The sequence below is a fragment of the Elgaria multicarinata genome, chromosome 4 (assembly GCF_023053635.1).
Source record: "Elgaria multicarinata webbii isolate HBS135686 ecotype San Diego chromosome 4, rElgMul1.1.pri, whole genome shotgun sequence".
NCBI lineage: Eukaryota > Metazoa > Chordata > Lepidosauria > Squamata > Anguidae > Elgaria > Elgaria multicarinata.
Genome location: NC_086174.1, coordinates 140,694,364 through 140,710,895, shown reverse-complemented (window position 1 = coordinate 140,710,895; position 16,532 = coordinate 140,694,364). Strand labels below are relative to the sequence as shown.

General features: G+C 40.5%; 1 protein-coding gene across 2 annotated transcripts in view; it reads right to left on the bottom strand.

The window, feature by feature from the left end:
* The window catches only part of LOC134398096 (DNA helicase MCM8-like), a 39,091-nt gene that overhangs the window by 11,364 nt on the left and 11,195 nt on the right, over positions 1 to 16,532 (bottom strand). The window contains exons 9-18 of one of the 2 annotated variants that reach the window (XM_063125308.1): positions 14,963 to 15,161; positions 13,342 to 13,372; positions 12,583 to 12,723; positions 12,217 to 12,358; positions 10,001 to 10,196; positions 9,517 to 9,736; positions 8,009 to 8,218; positions 7,416 to 7,492; positions 6,237 to 6,426; positions 310 to 447 (exon numbers count right to left, since the gene is read on the bottom strand). In XM_063125308.1, coding sequence (XP_062981378.1) covers positions 310 to 447; positions 6,237 to 6,426; positions 7,416 to 7,492; positions 8,009 to 8,218; positions 9,517 to 9,736; positions 10,001 to 10,196; positions 12,217 to 12,358; positions 12,583 to 12,723; positions 13,342 to 13,372; positions 14,963 to 15,161 — 1,544 coding nt within the window. Of the gene's footprint in view, positions 1 to 309; positions 448 to 4,378; positions 5,580 to 6,236; positions 6,427 to 7,415; positions 7,493 to 8,008; positions 8,219 to 9,516; positions 9,737 to 10,000; positions 10,197 to 12,216; positions 12,359 to 12,582; positions 12,724 to 13,341; positions 13,373 to 14,962; positions 15,162 to 16,532 lie in introns of those variants that run through there. The other variant, XM_063125309.1, reaches the window with a different exon arrangement.

Here is a 16,532-nt window from a genome sequence, read left to right as displayed (position 1 = left end):
ATGGCAGACTATAATGGGATATACACATGTATATTTGGGAAATTGCTGTGTATTAAAAGCACCCTTGAAAAACAAGTGTCTTTCACAAATGCTCTTAAAATGGGGCAGAGATTATAAATTTGTTCTCAAAACTTAAAATAGAATTTTTAGCATGGTTAATAACGTAGTCAGTCTCCTTTATCAAACTGTACATCAAAGAAATGAGAAAACCCTTCTATACATATTGAACCATTATAGTTTTAAAATAAATGCATTGAAAGCTTTTCTCCTGTCTGTAAAGCTTTTCAAAACCGTATTACAATGACTTACCAGATCCGTTAAGCCAGCCAGAGCAAACACACCCAATGCAATATTGAAATCTTCTTCAACAATCAAGTAGCCCAAAACTGGTGCCAGTCCAATCCGTACCATTGAAAGTAAGTTAGGAATCGTCCAAGGATTCTCATACTGAAAAAAACAAAAAATAGCAGGAATTTAAGGTTATTAAAAATCAAGCACACTTGATTTTAACCAGTTTTATGTATTGTATTGTTGTATTTAATGTTGTTCCCCGCCTCGATCCAGAGGGAGAGGTGGGTAAGAAATAAATGTATTATTATTCTCCAAAAAATTGAAAAAATGAACAGCTTTAGTTTATGAAATATTTTCTTTTAGAATTTAAGACAAAGTATTGATATATTGTTTAAGAAAAACTCTGTCCCCACAACTAGTTGCTAAGCAAGGATCACTAGATTGTTTTTTGTATTGTAATCTGTTTTAAGCCTACTTGGGAACACTTATTCAAAGGCATGGCATAATTTTTCAAACTAAATAATGCTTAAAACTAAATATTAATTATTTAACACATCTGAAGCTCTTCCCAAACAAGCCAGAGTCATAAGCCATGGTTTGTTGTTGGCTTATGACTGCGGCTTGTTTGCGGAGAGACAAGCCAGGATCCCCAGGTTGGACATCATGGTAAAGAAATCACAGATTGAGGGGGTTCTGTGGTTTGTTTAGCTGTTCCCGCTTGTATGAAGAGTCAAGTGGGAACAATCTGGCCATGCCCAGAATCGAGGGCAGAATCCTCTCATAATACTGAACACCTGTTTTATGTAAGGAACTGGTTGTTCAAAAGGCTTGATTCACACATGCCCTTGTTTTCTTTCTGATTCAAAGCTAAATGTGTGACTGGGTTCCACTGAAAAACAGTGCGCTTGAGGAGAGGCAAGACAACATTGCATATTTTATATATTGATCCCATGTTCAAGCCACTACTTAAATGTTGTAGATATGAATTTGTGCAGCCAAAGCTGCTTGTAAAGAAACTCCTGGGCAGAGCTTTGCTCGTCAAGGTGTATTTTAATCAATCACAATTAGTCTACCACTTCATCCAGTTTTTCAAATCTTCATACAGTGGCAAAGTAATACACTCGACTAACTCTTATAACTAAGTGTTCACAGGAGCTACATTCATAATAATAGTTACTCAAAATGCAAAAATACAGGAAATTGCAGAAAGTACTTCTCAGACCAGAAAAATTGCACTATGCATTTTTAAATGGAAAGTTACTACAATCCTGTTATGTCCCCATGATACACTGAAAAACAAATACAAAGATATTGAAAATATAACTACTGTACCAGCCCTCACATGGCTATAGAATAGTTTGGATTTGTTTTGCCTGTGGATCTGTGCCCGATTGCCTATTGAACATCTGAGTTTCCCAGCAGCATGTGTCAGTCCCTCTCAAGCGATCTGGCAGACCCACATGGGGAGCTATTTCAAGCACAGATGGAAGTGGGTTATGGGCCTCAAGATTGCAGACCACAGTACGGCAATTTCCTGATGAACCAATCCTGGACCTTAGTTTAAACATGCACAGAAATGACCAGGGATGGGGAGGGAGGAATGTTATTCTCTAAGGCAGAAAGAAAAGGCATTTTCACTTCCTCAACCACAGTGGCCCTGTTCAGAAGACACCTTAAACCAGAGCTTTCCAAACTGTGTGTCGCGACACATTAGTGTGTCGGCTGCAGTGTGTAGATGTGAAAGGCGAACGTAACGAGAAACCTCTGAATTTATGTGAAATAAGCAATATCAACTTGCATGCATTTTTACGCAGCAAAGGTGCCGATTAGTATGGTGCACTAGTATATTCCCCTTCTGATATATCCATGTATGCACACCATGGTTGAGGGATCATACAGGTACTGCGCATGCACAGTATGCGTAATTGGGTCGAAACAGCTGATTCCGCGTCACTTCTGATGACGCGGATGCACCTCAAGTGACGCATTCGAGAAATTCCATGGGTCCAGTTTTTTCATAGAGCACTGTCTCAACCGCCGCTCGATCACAGCTCAACAAAATTGGCTAAATGTGAAAAGTCTTGGAAATGTATATTATCTTGCAAATCATATATTTTTTAAAATATAAATGAAAGGTTTTCATGAGATATGTTGTGTCCCCAACATTTCGTTATTACAATTTATGTATGTTTCCGTATCTCTTATAAGGGGGTTAGTTTAACGTCCTGTTTGCTAGTAAAACTGAATTACTGTGTCACAAAATGATGCATGTCTAAAAAGTGTGTCACCAACATGAAAAGTTTGGAAAGTGCTGCCTTAAACCATGGCTTTAAACATGGTGAATAAAGTAAAAGGCCTTATTCACTGTGGTTAAAGCTACGGTTTAAGGTGTCTTCTAAACGGGGCCAGTGGGATGATGCCTAAAAGAGAAGTTAGCCTCTTTCTAGATCGTACCACATTTTTCCCACTCGACACTCCCCCCGCGCACATCCACACACACTTTCCTGCACATAGAAAACTAGCATGTCAGGGTAAAAAATAATAGCGGAACCTTCCTCGTTTTCTAACGGGGAATGTCTTTTGGTTGTTTGTAGTGGAGCAGCATTCAGCCGCCCCGAGCACCATTTTTTGGTAGAAAACGGAGTAAAAACCAAATGAACGAATAAGCCCTGTGAGGCCCCACCTGACGCCCGTGGGGCTCAGGGCGGCCGCCTCAGCCAGAAAGAAGGGGAGAAAGGGGAGGGGACGACTGCCACTGCCCGCCCCTACCAGTTCAGCGTATCCACCGCGCTTCGCGCCTCCAGGGCTGCGCTCCGAGGAGCCTGCGGGCTGCCGAGGCGGGCCCTCGTAGCTGGCGCGTGTGCGGCACGGCTGTCCCGGCCCGCGGCAGGAGCGAGAGGAAGAGGGGGCCCATGCTGAGGCGAATAGTTGCTGGGAGATGGGCGGGCGCACGCGCAGTAGTTGACGACGCTCCACGCGAGGCGAGGACGGAGCCGCCGCGAGGCCGTTCGACGAAGGGGCCGCGAGCGCCGCGCGGGGGTCGCTGCTGCGCGCGCCTCCTCTTGGCCTCGCGGCCGCTACGGTGGCTCTAACGGACCGCCCCGGGCTTATGCTCCTCAGGAGCCCCCACCCACAGGCGCTGCCTTTGACCAACCAAGCCGCGGCCAACATGGCTTGGTGGGCGCTGGGGGTGGGGAGACCTCTTCGCCCGCTAACAGGACTCCGACGGGGAGGGGCAGCGGCAACATGCCCCTCCTCGCCTGCTCCCCCCGCCGGTGGCCGCCGCCTCACCTTTCCCCATTCAACTTAGCCTAAGCGCTCTTTCTGCCTCAGAGCAATGCTTTACGTGGCTTTTGCGACAACTCCACCGTGCTTTGCGGCGAAGCTAAACCCTCTTATTAAAGGGGCAGGCAGCCTATTACTTACGTTGAAGACGAAGGTTAGCCGAAGTCCCTCACTTCCTCTTCCCTCAACTGGGCCAGCAGCAGACCAGAACAGTGCTTTGCAGTATATAGCCTCCACAAAACACCCGTAGCTTATGTCCTATTAGATCTTTCTAAGCACCTGTTCACTTCTACGTGGTTTTTAAAATAAACAATGTAGGGTGCAATCCTTGCACATTTAGATAGCTGTAAGCATTGTTTTCTGTCTAAACGTGCATAGAATTGCACCTTTTGAAGTTGCCCATTATGTTTATTAACACGTAACTGAATGTAATAAAAGCATTAAAGACCATCAGTGAAAGACTATTACCAGTTTTATCTCTTATTAACAGGGATGTTGCATGAGGTTTAGTATTGCTGTTGCTTTGTCCAATGTAAAAGATGGGTGGTAGAAAATATTTCACTGCAGTGCGTACCGTATAGCTAGAGAGTTCTAGGCCCTGAAGTTATTTAATGATTAAAAAGTTCTCATATCTATGCTAAAAGTAAACTGAACTTGTGACTTGCAAATAGGACGAGTTATTTCCCTGCTCCGTCCACCTTCAGCTAAGTCTGAGGGAGATGATGCCAGAAACAGATATTTGTAATATATGTACCACTTGGATTTGCCTGCCCCCAAGCTGCTGCACCAACCATGCGACATATAAATCCTCTTGGCAAAATACAATATAGATTATATTCCAAAGTCTTCACAAAATATGCACTTTGTACACATAACTGGAATTTAATACATTGACTTGACATGTTACATGACTATCAATCAGCACATTCGATAACGTTTGATCATTGTTTGTGCCTGTTTTAAATAATAACCCAACATTGTACACTGTTTATGGTATAAAGTTAGCTTTGCAGTTTTACTCATTCAAGAACGCTCATTCACAATACACTGAACATATACAAATGAAGACTGATGTTTCAGTTTAAAATGTTAGTTACAATATATTATGAAAATCTGGAAGACTATGAACAAAATAGTTTGTTACATTTAAGCAAAATCTCAAAGGGGACAATTTGAAACATTAAATTATGGCATTTGGCTTTATTACAATTAGTAACATTAACTTTAAGGAGCTGACTACTAGTACCTGAATTTTCATAACTGACATGTTAATAGGCAACAAATAGAATCAGGAATGAGTTGCAGACTTCCACTTTCCCTTCTTCCCTCTAACACATGGCATAGCTTCCCTGTCATAATTAGTGCAATGTCTTAATCAGCAAGCTGCAATTAGAACTAAAGAAGAAACAGAGAAGGAAGTTGCATGCAAGAGAAAGCTCATGTGCACACTTGTTTCTGCTTGTCTGAACTGAGTTGGGTGTTTCCTGCACTATGCACCATGAAAGTCTACCTAACATCTTAAATTATTGCAATTGCAATTAACATCTGATTGTCCTTTGACAGGAAAGGTATTAACATATTTTCTTGCAGCTCCTTCTGAAGGTGAAATTAACAAATGCATCAGTTTCTCTCGTTGGCACTTCCAGCACTTCCTAATACAGCCAAGATCATTTCCCCCATCATGGTCATGACAATACTTTACTTGAGTAGTTTTAGCACTCATTATGTGCAATTATGCTGCTTGGATTAAGTTGATGTACCTGAAGATACTGATTTTTAAAAGGGTCTTTCATCTTAACCTTAGTTAGCTATGAGATATAATAATCCTTAACACAGCACCATGTTGTGTTCCATTGGAGCGTTTCCAACATATCAGTCACTTCAATGTTTTCTTCAATTGCCGAGTTTATTCACATCGTCTGAAGCTGATATAATCTTGGACCTTTTTTCAAGAAATAACCCTGATCGTTTAAAGATCCAACAAAGTTTTCAAAATCAGTTACCTGGAAGAATAAAACAGTAGCTTTTATTCATAAAAGGAAAAAAAATCTAAATGAAATAATTCTCCCAAATCTAACTGCTTCCCTGGCTGGTTTCCTGCTTCTGATATATTTAAAGAATGCTTTATTGTTGGCCTTCATATCCACAAAATGTTTTTTTTTTTCATCTCTTATTATCTGCTTGCATCACCTTAGTGTAAGCTCGTGCTCCCTTTTATTTTCCTCACTTGGGCAAGACTCCCATTTTCTGAAGGGAGCCCTCTTTTCTACAATAGCTTCCTTGACACTGCTTGTTAACCGTGCCGGTGACCTTGTGGACTTGGTGCTCCCTTTCTTGACTTGTGCTGTACATTCTAGCTGAGCTTCTATTTTTGTAGTTTTGATTAACTTCCAAGTATTTTGAATGGATTTAGCTCTCTTCAACTTCCCTTTTAACAGTTCCCTCATTTTAGAGAAATTTCTTTTTCTTTTTTCTTTGAAGTAAAATGTGACTGCACTGAACTTCCTTGATAATTTTCCACTTAAATATAAATTAAATTTGACTGGGTTCTTCTGATCAATGGAAGTACAGATACTGGAATCATAACTTTATTCTTTTCAACTGATAGTGCCAATAGCTAATTTCATTCTTCCCAAATATACATTTTTACTTTGACTTACTTTTATGTTTACTTCCTTTGCAATCTGCCGAAGCTGTTGAAGCTCAAAGAGGTTGTTGTATGTTCTTTCTGCAATACTATGAAGGGCAGAAACAAATCTCTTTGCTTGTGACCTGTTGCTCATTCCAGAACCGTGCTGAGAACGTTCAAAATCCAACTTCCCAAACTCATCAGAGTAAGTTCCTAACATGCTTGTGGAAGAGAACATCAAAACATACATGATCAACAAGTAATTGTGACAACAATGCAAACTAAACGAGGAACCACATTTGGAACAGTTCCGTACTTAACCACAGTACAGATGTGAAACATTCATTACGAAAAAAGCTTACACAGTTTGCAATTCTATTCACCAGGTTCAGCACCTATCGATATTTTCTTCTGCCTCCATAATTTATGCTAAATCTTAAAAAAACCCAAAAAACTAGAGACACTCAGTGAGCATAAACTTTTCAATATAAACACTCATTGGACATTCATCACTAGGTTGAATGCAGAATGTATTGGGCAGTTGTTCTTAAGAGCACATAGTTTATTTTGACTTACAGACAAATTTTTCCCTTGATAAATGTTTTTTTAAAAACACGTACAATCCCAACAAGTGCATCTGTATTTTTGTTCTTTTAATGGGTTAAGCACCCCCAGGCTACTTCTTTGTTCTAATTTTCCCCTCTTGAAGCTGCTATGCTAAAAAAACACACAAAAAAACCTAAACAGTCCTGTAGCACCATTATATACATTAGCATGTAATACATAGTAAGGCACTATGTGGTTACAACCAAGGTCCAAGGCTTGTTTCTTAGACTGGGAAGGAATGTTATAACTTGCTCCTCACTATTTCCCAATATATGGGGCAATAATATTCAGCACATAATGACCTTTCGGGCATCATCACACTTCCCCCTTAATGTCTACCATGTAATAATTAGCTAGTTTGCATGAAAAAATACGCTTAATTATTTACATTAATCCAGGGGTTCCAGTGTGTACACAGACCACCAAGTGGATAAGGGGTATTCGTTCATTCTAGTGTAGGAGACAGTTCCACATACCCAAAGGAGGTGTCCACAGAACAGAGAAGTAAATGAAAACAGCACCTGCTTTTAGAGAGCTCCAAGTGCACACTGGAACCCCACAGACATTTGGTTTGCTATAACTATGCTTTAGCCAGTGTATTTACCTGTATTTCATTATTTCTATTACATCTTCAGCATCTTCTTTGGTGGCTTTTTCTCTTAATTCTAATCTTGACCGTGCCTAAAAAGCATAACTAAAATTAAGCTAATATGTTGTTTCAAAACCAATTTAAGCTCCTCCCTTATTTAACAAGACCAGAAAGGCTATGTGAAAAGAGTCTGCACTTGGGTATGAAGAACAAAATAGATTTATCTTCATTCCACGGTTTTATTTGCACTTTGTTTCTTTTAAAAATGTAATTTTTAATGTGTATTCTTTTATTCTATTTATCCACCACTCCAAAATCCTTGGATGGGGAGCATTATATAAATATTGTAATAAATAAAACTTTTAACATGCTCTACAGTAATCTTTTATTTGCACAAAAAATATGGCGGCAGCATCAAAATATGGTGCTGATGGCATCATTGTTAAAATAAATTAGAATAAATCAGGGTTTTTTATATCATGGAAGTATAAATAAAAGAATCTTTGTACCCCAACTTCAAAATCCACTAATATCTCAGAAGTGTGTAAATTGTAAATACCTGCCAACTGTAAAACTCCTAGTAACAAGAATATGGAATGAAAGGATACCTCAGTAAGACGGATCAATGACTCTAGCTGTCGTGTGGTAATAGGTGTACTATCTGCTCTTTGGCTGTGTTGTCGGAGCTCAAGATAAAATTCCTGGAGGACCTGAGCAGCTTCCGGAGATATTCTGGGATGTACATACTGCCGAGCATAGCCAACATATTTCCTTAACAGTTGGTGTGGAATTGGGTCAAAGTTTTCTCCTGGAATGACCTAACAATTAAAAAATATGGTTCAGATACTACAAGGTTCCACTTCACTTGGAACAGCAAATAACACCATTAGATACTCAGCACAGTAGTTTTCATGGGTAAAGAGTTAGACCAGGAATAGCCAGCTTGAACTCTCAGCTCAGTCATAGGTATTTCTGCAAGTCATTCGGTTGTAGGTCGTGTTTGTTACATCCATTTTCACAACATCTTGAACACAGCAGTGATATAATAAATTAAACTCAATGGCTAGAATCCAGCTCCCCACCCTGAGCGCAAGTGGAAAGCACTTCTGTGCAGGTAGGGAAGGGGGAATATTTCCTTCCAGTGACAGCTCTTTGCACCTCATAGGGTAACACTCCAGAGAGCACCCTAACCTAGGGGCTTTTAGGAGTCTGTTGCTGAAAAGGGGAAGATGAAAAGCTGTGATGCACAGTCCTAGTTATTACATAAACATCGAGATTCAGGACAGTCTATGAACCAGTTTTAAATTTTAACAAAAACGAATTCAGAACCAGGGGCAGTATCCAATGGAGACCGCCCACGAGTGGCTAGCTTCGCAGGATTCCTTCCACAAGTGGCACCCACTATTTGTGAAACAGGGATTTAGCACTTCCAGTGGCAACCTGAAACAAGCAGAAATGCCAATTCCAGGAACAAGCATTTCCGCTTGTTTTGGGGCTTGCCCCTGGAAGTTCAAAATCTGTATCCTGCAAGCAGTCGATGCCACTTGCAGAAGTGAATCGGCAGGGCTGGTTGCTCATGGAACAGAAGTGGCAGTGGGCCCACTCGCGGATGGGCAGCATTGGATACTGCCCCAGATGTGAAACCCCCATTTGGATGTACTGTCTACAAAGAATTCCTAGATGCTTTAGAAAAAACAGTGAAGAGCAGTTGGATGGCAAAAAAAAAAATGTGGGAAGCAGGAAAGGAAAAGGGAGGCAGGACATGACAATTGACGCAGGGCACAAAATTGGAGGAAATGGGAAATAAAGGAGGCTTTATGGTATCAAGAGGTTTCACTGAAGCTTAGAAGAATCACTAGTAGGCAAGTGAAGTTTAACCCAAAAAGGCATGAGGGATTACTGATTCCCCACATTACTATACCTGCTACAGTAGGGGAATTGGTAGGAGCTGGAGAATGTTTAAAATAACGGCTAAGCCACCCCCCACCTTCTCATTTTCCATATGGAAGGCAGGACAAAATATTGCTAAAGCTTATCATCTCTAAGAAACCAGTAATCATTCCGTGGGGATATGAGACAATATTAAAAAAGGAAAACCATGGAGAGAATATGTTACCTTTAATCTTTCCGACAATGGTTTGTCTGAAACAGCTTCAAGGACAGATACATTTGAATTCTGAGAATTCCCACGAGTCACTACAGCACTGCTGCATCCAGTGTGTTTTCCACCTCTCATTGCCATCACATGTTCAGAAAGCAAGTGGTCGTGATCTTCGTTTGGTATATCCAGCAGTATGAATACCAAGTCAAATCGGGACAATAAAGCACTTCCCATTCTATATAGGAGAAAGATCAAATACAATATATCTATGTCTAAAAGTTGGGCACAGCCTCTGTTTCTCTCTCTCTCTCTCTAAGCCAAACATTTCTGAAAACCCAGATAGCGTAAAGATTTCAAATACATGGAGTCTCTTCAAAGAAAACTATTATATATGTTTAAACCAATTCTAACATTTCTGAAAACTTTTCATTAAAAAAAAATCACACCAAATTCACAAAAATTAATACATGAAAAATGCCCCACCTTTAGAAGTACTTACTTTAAATTCTCAGATACTGTTTTGGCCTTGTTATAGTGTCCCCCAACTGGATTTGCTGCAGCTACAATTGATGTCCTCGCTGGCAAACTGCAAACAATACCAGCCTTAGCAAGACTGATACTTTGCTGTTCCATAGCTTCCAGCAGGGCTTGGTGCTGGCTCCCCATCTTATCAAATTCATCTATTCCACAAATACCTAAAAATAAATTTACAGAAGTGAAAAAATGGCAGAGACATCTCTCCTGAACTTTTGCAATTGACATGTCAAAGGCATCGAAGGATTCTATTAAAATAATATGCTGAAAGCTGTTCTCCAAATCAGTACTTTCGATTCCAACTCTTTTGAACTACGCAATTTTAATTTATTTTTAACGGCTGCTTCTCAAAATACGTTAAAGCACCCATCAGTTTTGATGGCTCAGTTCAGACAACACGTTTCTCAATAGTGGTTTTAGAACTTCACGGTGGAGTTTTTACACCACCGTTGAGAAACGTGTTGTCTGGCAGGAAAACACCATGCAACATTGGAGTCTTCTTTGGAAAACGCTCCATGCAGAATATCCATGCTGTGCAGAGAAGAGTTCCTGCATAACCGTTGTGTTGTGTGGCGGGCTCTGTGGAGTTGCCCATTGCATTGACTTGACTTTTCCCATTGGCTACAGAGTTACCTCGCAAGAGCAGCGAAAGGAGCAAGTGCCGCCTGGATTGGTTTTTTGCAGCAATGGTTGATGGAATACTACTGGGAGGACTGGGGGAGGAAAGAGGGCGGAGGAACTGTCAATCAAATGTTGTGATGGATTTTACTCAACTCCACGGTAGTCCACAGACACACAACGGCGGAGTTAGAACACGTTGTGTAGGGAGCACTCCCTATGAACTAAATCGTTAAGTGGAGTTTTCACACTGCGTTGACTAACGTGTGGTCTGAAATGAGCCGATGTGAGACTTTTCTAGAAAAACCTGTAGCATTTAACTTGAGATCCACATGCAGAGCAGTTCTGCATGGCCAACAGATGATCAGTGCTGACAGCTTAGACAGTGCTGAACATCTGCTTGAAAAGTAGATTCAGTCCCTACCCCAAATAGGAAATTGGTGCGATCAAAGACTACCGTGCCAACCATCTGCTCAGCACTTACTTGTGATGTTCCCAATTTAGCATCCCAGAAAATGAATGCATAACCCTCTGTTGCACTACAGAAAGCGTAAATCATATCAAGATTTGTTTCCACCCACGCCTCCCTATTTCTAATTCAGGGCAAATACATATTGCAAAACTAATTTTCAAAACTGCACATGAGCAAGCCAAGGCACTTAATTCTGTTCAAAGATAAGTCATAGAGCAATCCTACGTAGGTCTACTCACAACACAAAAACATAAGAAGAGCCATATTGAATCAGACCAAGGGTCCAGTCTCTGCGCTCTGTTCACAGTGGCCAACCAGCTGTCAATCAGGAACCCAGAAGCAGGACACGGGTGCAACAGCACCCACCCTCCCATGTTCCCCAGCAACTGATGTATATAGACCTACTGCCTCTGATACTGGAATATATATATTTTTGGGTGGGGGGCATTTTAGGGCACACCTCTCAAACCAAAGAGAAGGGGCATAAAACAATTTGGCAGAAAAATGACTTACAAGTATGTGTGTTGGAGGACTTCTTACTTTTTTACTTTATTTTTAAAAATACATTTATTTATTTATTTATTACATTTTTATACCGCCCAATACCCGAAGCTCTCTGAGCGGTTCACAAAAATTAAAACCATAATAAAACAACCAACAGGTTAAAAACACAAATACAAAATACAGTATAAAAAGCACAACCAGGATAAAACCATGCAGCAAAATTGATTTAAAGCTTCCAATGCAACAGCAGGAGTGTTCTGGCCACTGCTATTCTTTAGTGGCAACCAAAGCTCTGTTGCCAAAGCCATGGTCTTTAAAATGTATTTAAAAAGAAAAAAAGGGAGGAAGATAAGAACCCCACCACAACACACACACACACACACACCAATTGTAAACTCTCTACTCCCTCTTGAGAGCTGTAAGGACTGGGCAGGGACATAAAGGGTGAAACAGGGACATAAAGGGTAACCTGGCCCCAAGTTGTTTAGGACTACACTTCATGCTTCCAAGTGAAGTGGATCATGGTCCATGAAACCTTATGCCATAATAAATGTGTTAATCTTTAAAATAACACTTTTGTACAGTACCTAGATCACCAAGCACGAGGGCACCAGCTTCCAATGAAAAATCTCCAGATGAACTGTCTCTAGACAGAGTTACAGTCAGGCCAGATGTTGTAGTCGCATTGCCACAAACATAGACACCACGAGGCGCAATATTGCACACAGCCTAAAGAAACAAATGGAAAAAGTGAGTTTTGCAAACTATAAGTCAGCTACCAGTTATACTAAAAAGAACAAAATACCCAAGGGGAGAAGCGTATATGGCATTTTCTTGCACTGAAATTAATACAATAACCTAATGTTACAATAGACTTTTAAAAATAACTTTGAAGGTTAGCAATCCAAAAAGAAGAAGAAATAAGCTAGATTGATTAGTAAATGAATCCATACTTGCAACATCTGACTTTTCCCTAGTCCTGGATCTCCAACCACCAAAAGGTGTGGGTCTCCTCGAATAGGAATCCTGTTTTTATCATCCACATACTTCTGACATCCTCCAAATAATGTGAGCACTAAACCAGCTTTCACAATCTATTCAATGAAAGAATGACACATAACATATTTGAAACAATTAGCTCAAGGTGACACAGCACAGTCTGCTGACACCTGGCAAGAACTTGAAAATTCTACCCTTCAGAGGTAGAGATGAAAATGCAATGGGGAAAATACTAAGCATCAGAGACAAGGCAATTAAAAATATGATGTGTTCATTGTTTTAAATTCTCATGTTAATCCAGTTTATAGAAAATAGGAACAACAATCTCAGATAAACTCCTATAAAAATAATTTAAAAACCTTTAACTGTCACATTATAAAAGTGATATACACATTTTAATAATAAAAGGCAGACAATATGCAAGTTGTTAGCTGCCCTGCAGTTCATTATGTATTTTCATTGTGGACTTCGGAACATGCCCAGATCAAATCATATGAGGAATTCAGGAATCTATGTTTAATGCCAAGTTAACTGATTGAATTCAACAAGTGGCAGGGGAATACAGGAATAATGGAAGCCCCTACCTTACCGAGTGCTATTCTACATTGCTTATTTTTAATTGTCAAAACGTAGCCAATTGAAAAAGATCCGTGTGTTTTCTGGTAAGCATTTAGAATACAGACCTCAGAATTTTTTTGTTGGAATGGACTTACCTCATGACCATAGATAGTAGGACAAAGCGAGCTAGGAGAGAGAGAAAAATGCAATATTAACAACATAATATCGTTGCTCTGGAGAGTTGAGGAACCCTCTGGAACATTGGGGAAGTTGGTGCTGGGGGGCTGCAGGAGGAGGGGAGAATTGAAGAAAATCACCTTCCCCCACGTTCCATGAGTGGGAGTGATGTGAGCAGAATTCCTCTTGGCAATGCCCCCACTGGCAGAGCAAAACTCTGGATCCAACCCATTGATTTCAATCACTACATCTCTTTGATTGAAATGAATAAGACATATGCATGATTAACTTTGGCTGAACGGGGTTGAACTGCTTAATATTAGGAAGCATTTATAGATACTTTTAAATGTATAGTAGCTACAGAAAAAGTACCTCCACTCACTGTCTCTCCTAACAATGTATTAGATGCTTACTGTTCAGCTGTGCTATAATCTGAACAATATCCTGGACACCCAGGACTGTAAAGTGAGCGTTTTAGATTTCTTCCCTAATAGCACCTCAAAATCTGACTCCATCTGCTTTGTGTTCTGCACTTGACACTCATCTATCCCCTCCTAGTCACAAGTAGATTGGAGAATAGAAGAAGTTGTTCTAGCTGAATACATCAGGCCATTTTAGAGACTGACAACTTTAAAAAGAAGACTCTTCAGTAGAAAAGCAGATTCATGTGCCCTTTTTAGCACAGTCACATAGTGGCTATGGTGAATATGTCCCTGTCTCTAAGCAGAGTGTTTGTGAGGTCACAAATGGAGCAGGTGACATCATCTCCTACCTCTGACGTTTTCCTAAGAAACCATACAAGTAGTACCAAAGGGACATGCTGTCTGTCTAGGATACTCCCAGCTGGAACTCCCAGCATCTTTTTGTTACATTTCTACAGCTATGGTGGGTTGGCAGAGTTCTTATTACCACATTTTAGCACCTGGATTGGTCTTGGTTTTGCTATTTTATGCACCTCTGATAACAAATGTGATGGATCTGGGGGGGAAAGAGACTTTCCATTACTGGCAGACTCCCTTTTTGTGACACTAATACAAATATGTATCTTTCTCCCCGCCCGCCCCCCCCCCCCCCAAGGAGCTGATAACATAAAGAAATGTGCCTGACTTTTAGGAACATAGGAAGCTGCCTTATAGTCAGACCATTGGTCCATCTAGCCCAGTATTGTGTCAGCACTGCCTGGTGGTGGCTCCCCAGGCTTTCGGGCAGGCGTTTTTCCTGCCCTACCTGGAGATGTCCAATATCGAACCTTGGACCTTCTGCATTCAAAGTAGGTGCCACAGAGGCAACTTTGCATACATTCCACCATAAACTCTGGAAGTGCCTTCTAATGGGTCAAACTTTAACAACAACAACAAAACCTTGATGCTCCCAAATGTTGCATTCAAATTTTGAAGCATGCAAAGAATATAGAAATTGCTTCTTAATTACAATTATGCCTAACCAGTACTGCTGTTGGTCGATTAAATAATCTGCAACACACTTTCTCCCAAAAGGTGATCCTGTTTTTAATTTTTTCATTTGGATTGGTAGTTTGGAGTGCTAAGGTACAATGGCAAACAAAATATAATATCCACTGACATGCAAGAAATAACATACTTGATAATCAACTTGAACAGGTTCTCTTCAGCTTGAATTTCCCGGACACCATAAAGATCTTTAAGCGAAAACTCCATGCATGCTTGATGATTTATTCCATTTTCGTCATTCTTGACTTTCTGGCCTTTAGTATTACTGACAGAGTTTGCTTCGATATATAATAGGAAGACACATTTATCATTTTTATTTCTAGATGCTCCTGTTAAATTATCAAACCAACAGTCATGTTAATATCTCTGTATAGGGACATAATATACAGGATCTCATAGTAAATATTAATCTAGTTTTAAATAACTGTTAAGAGCTAAACACAGGATGACAATTCATTAATATCAGAAGCTATCAGCTTATTCCACTCCAAGGGCCAGAGTAAGCTAGATACTGGCAATTAATATGCTTATTTGTGAAGACACATTGTCTCCATATCCTGGATGTGGGGAACAATTGATGACGTTAAGCACATCAACAGTATTGAGCCTGTTTTTATCCACTGACAGGAATTCAGCTCACAACACTCCTGCTTGAAAAAAAAGGGACAAGAGGATATTTTTGTTGATTCTTCCCTTCTTCTGTAGCACCCAGAGGCATCTGTAGGGACCCCCAAGCCACTGAAGCAGAATTTCAGGGAATATAAGGTATTGTAGGGTGATGGGGAAACCCTTCTCCCCTATTAAGCAAGCAGAAAATCTCCGAGGAATCAAAAGGCTCCTGCTGACAGGATACCTTTGTGAGACAATTTTTATAGATCCAACCCTAAATCCAACATCAGGCAGGTGGTCTACCACTTGAGCAACAGGAGTTCCCCTTCCCCTCTTCCCCAGTGCAGTCCTCCCGCACACTGCTCCAAAGGGGCACCCATCCTTCCAGAGCAGATTTTGGACACTTGCAGGGGGCTGCATTGGGGAGGGGGGAGTTCAGCTCACCAGTGGTAGCCATTCTGCTGGCAAAAGGACACTACTCAGTACAACCCCTTATGCCTAGGATGTGTACTATACACATTGTATCCTCACAAGTGGACTTGTACGTAAACCTTTCCCCCAATAAGGCTTTAGATACAGGAGTGACTTTCACAAGCACACTACTAGTATTACTATTACTAGTCTATTTGTGCTAGCTAGTGTACAGAATACAAACGTTCAACAGTCTGTCTTCAGTACTCTGCTTCTCAGTACTCCACAGACCTAACGAGCCTCGCCAATCATCATTCCCCTTTTCTCTCCCATGGCAATTGCTGTAACTTCTTTCTGTTAGGTACAGAGGCTGCTAGTATTTCCACCCTAGTTGCCATTGGTCCTGTTGCTTTTCGTTGCATTTAGTTGTTGTTTTTTAGCTTGTTGTTACAATACTTTTAAAATTATATATTGTTAGCTTCTATGGTTTGTCATTTGACAAGAATTTTGAGATATACTTAAAAAATTGCCATTATGACCCTATATATAGACCTAGTTCTCACTGAGGTAGTAAATTTGTGTCTCAATTATACTACATCAGACTATGGGTGTGGGAGTAGGATTGCACCTACATACAAAAAATTCCCTTCACACAGGAAACTAGCATGTCAGGATTGCAC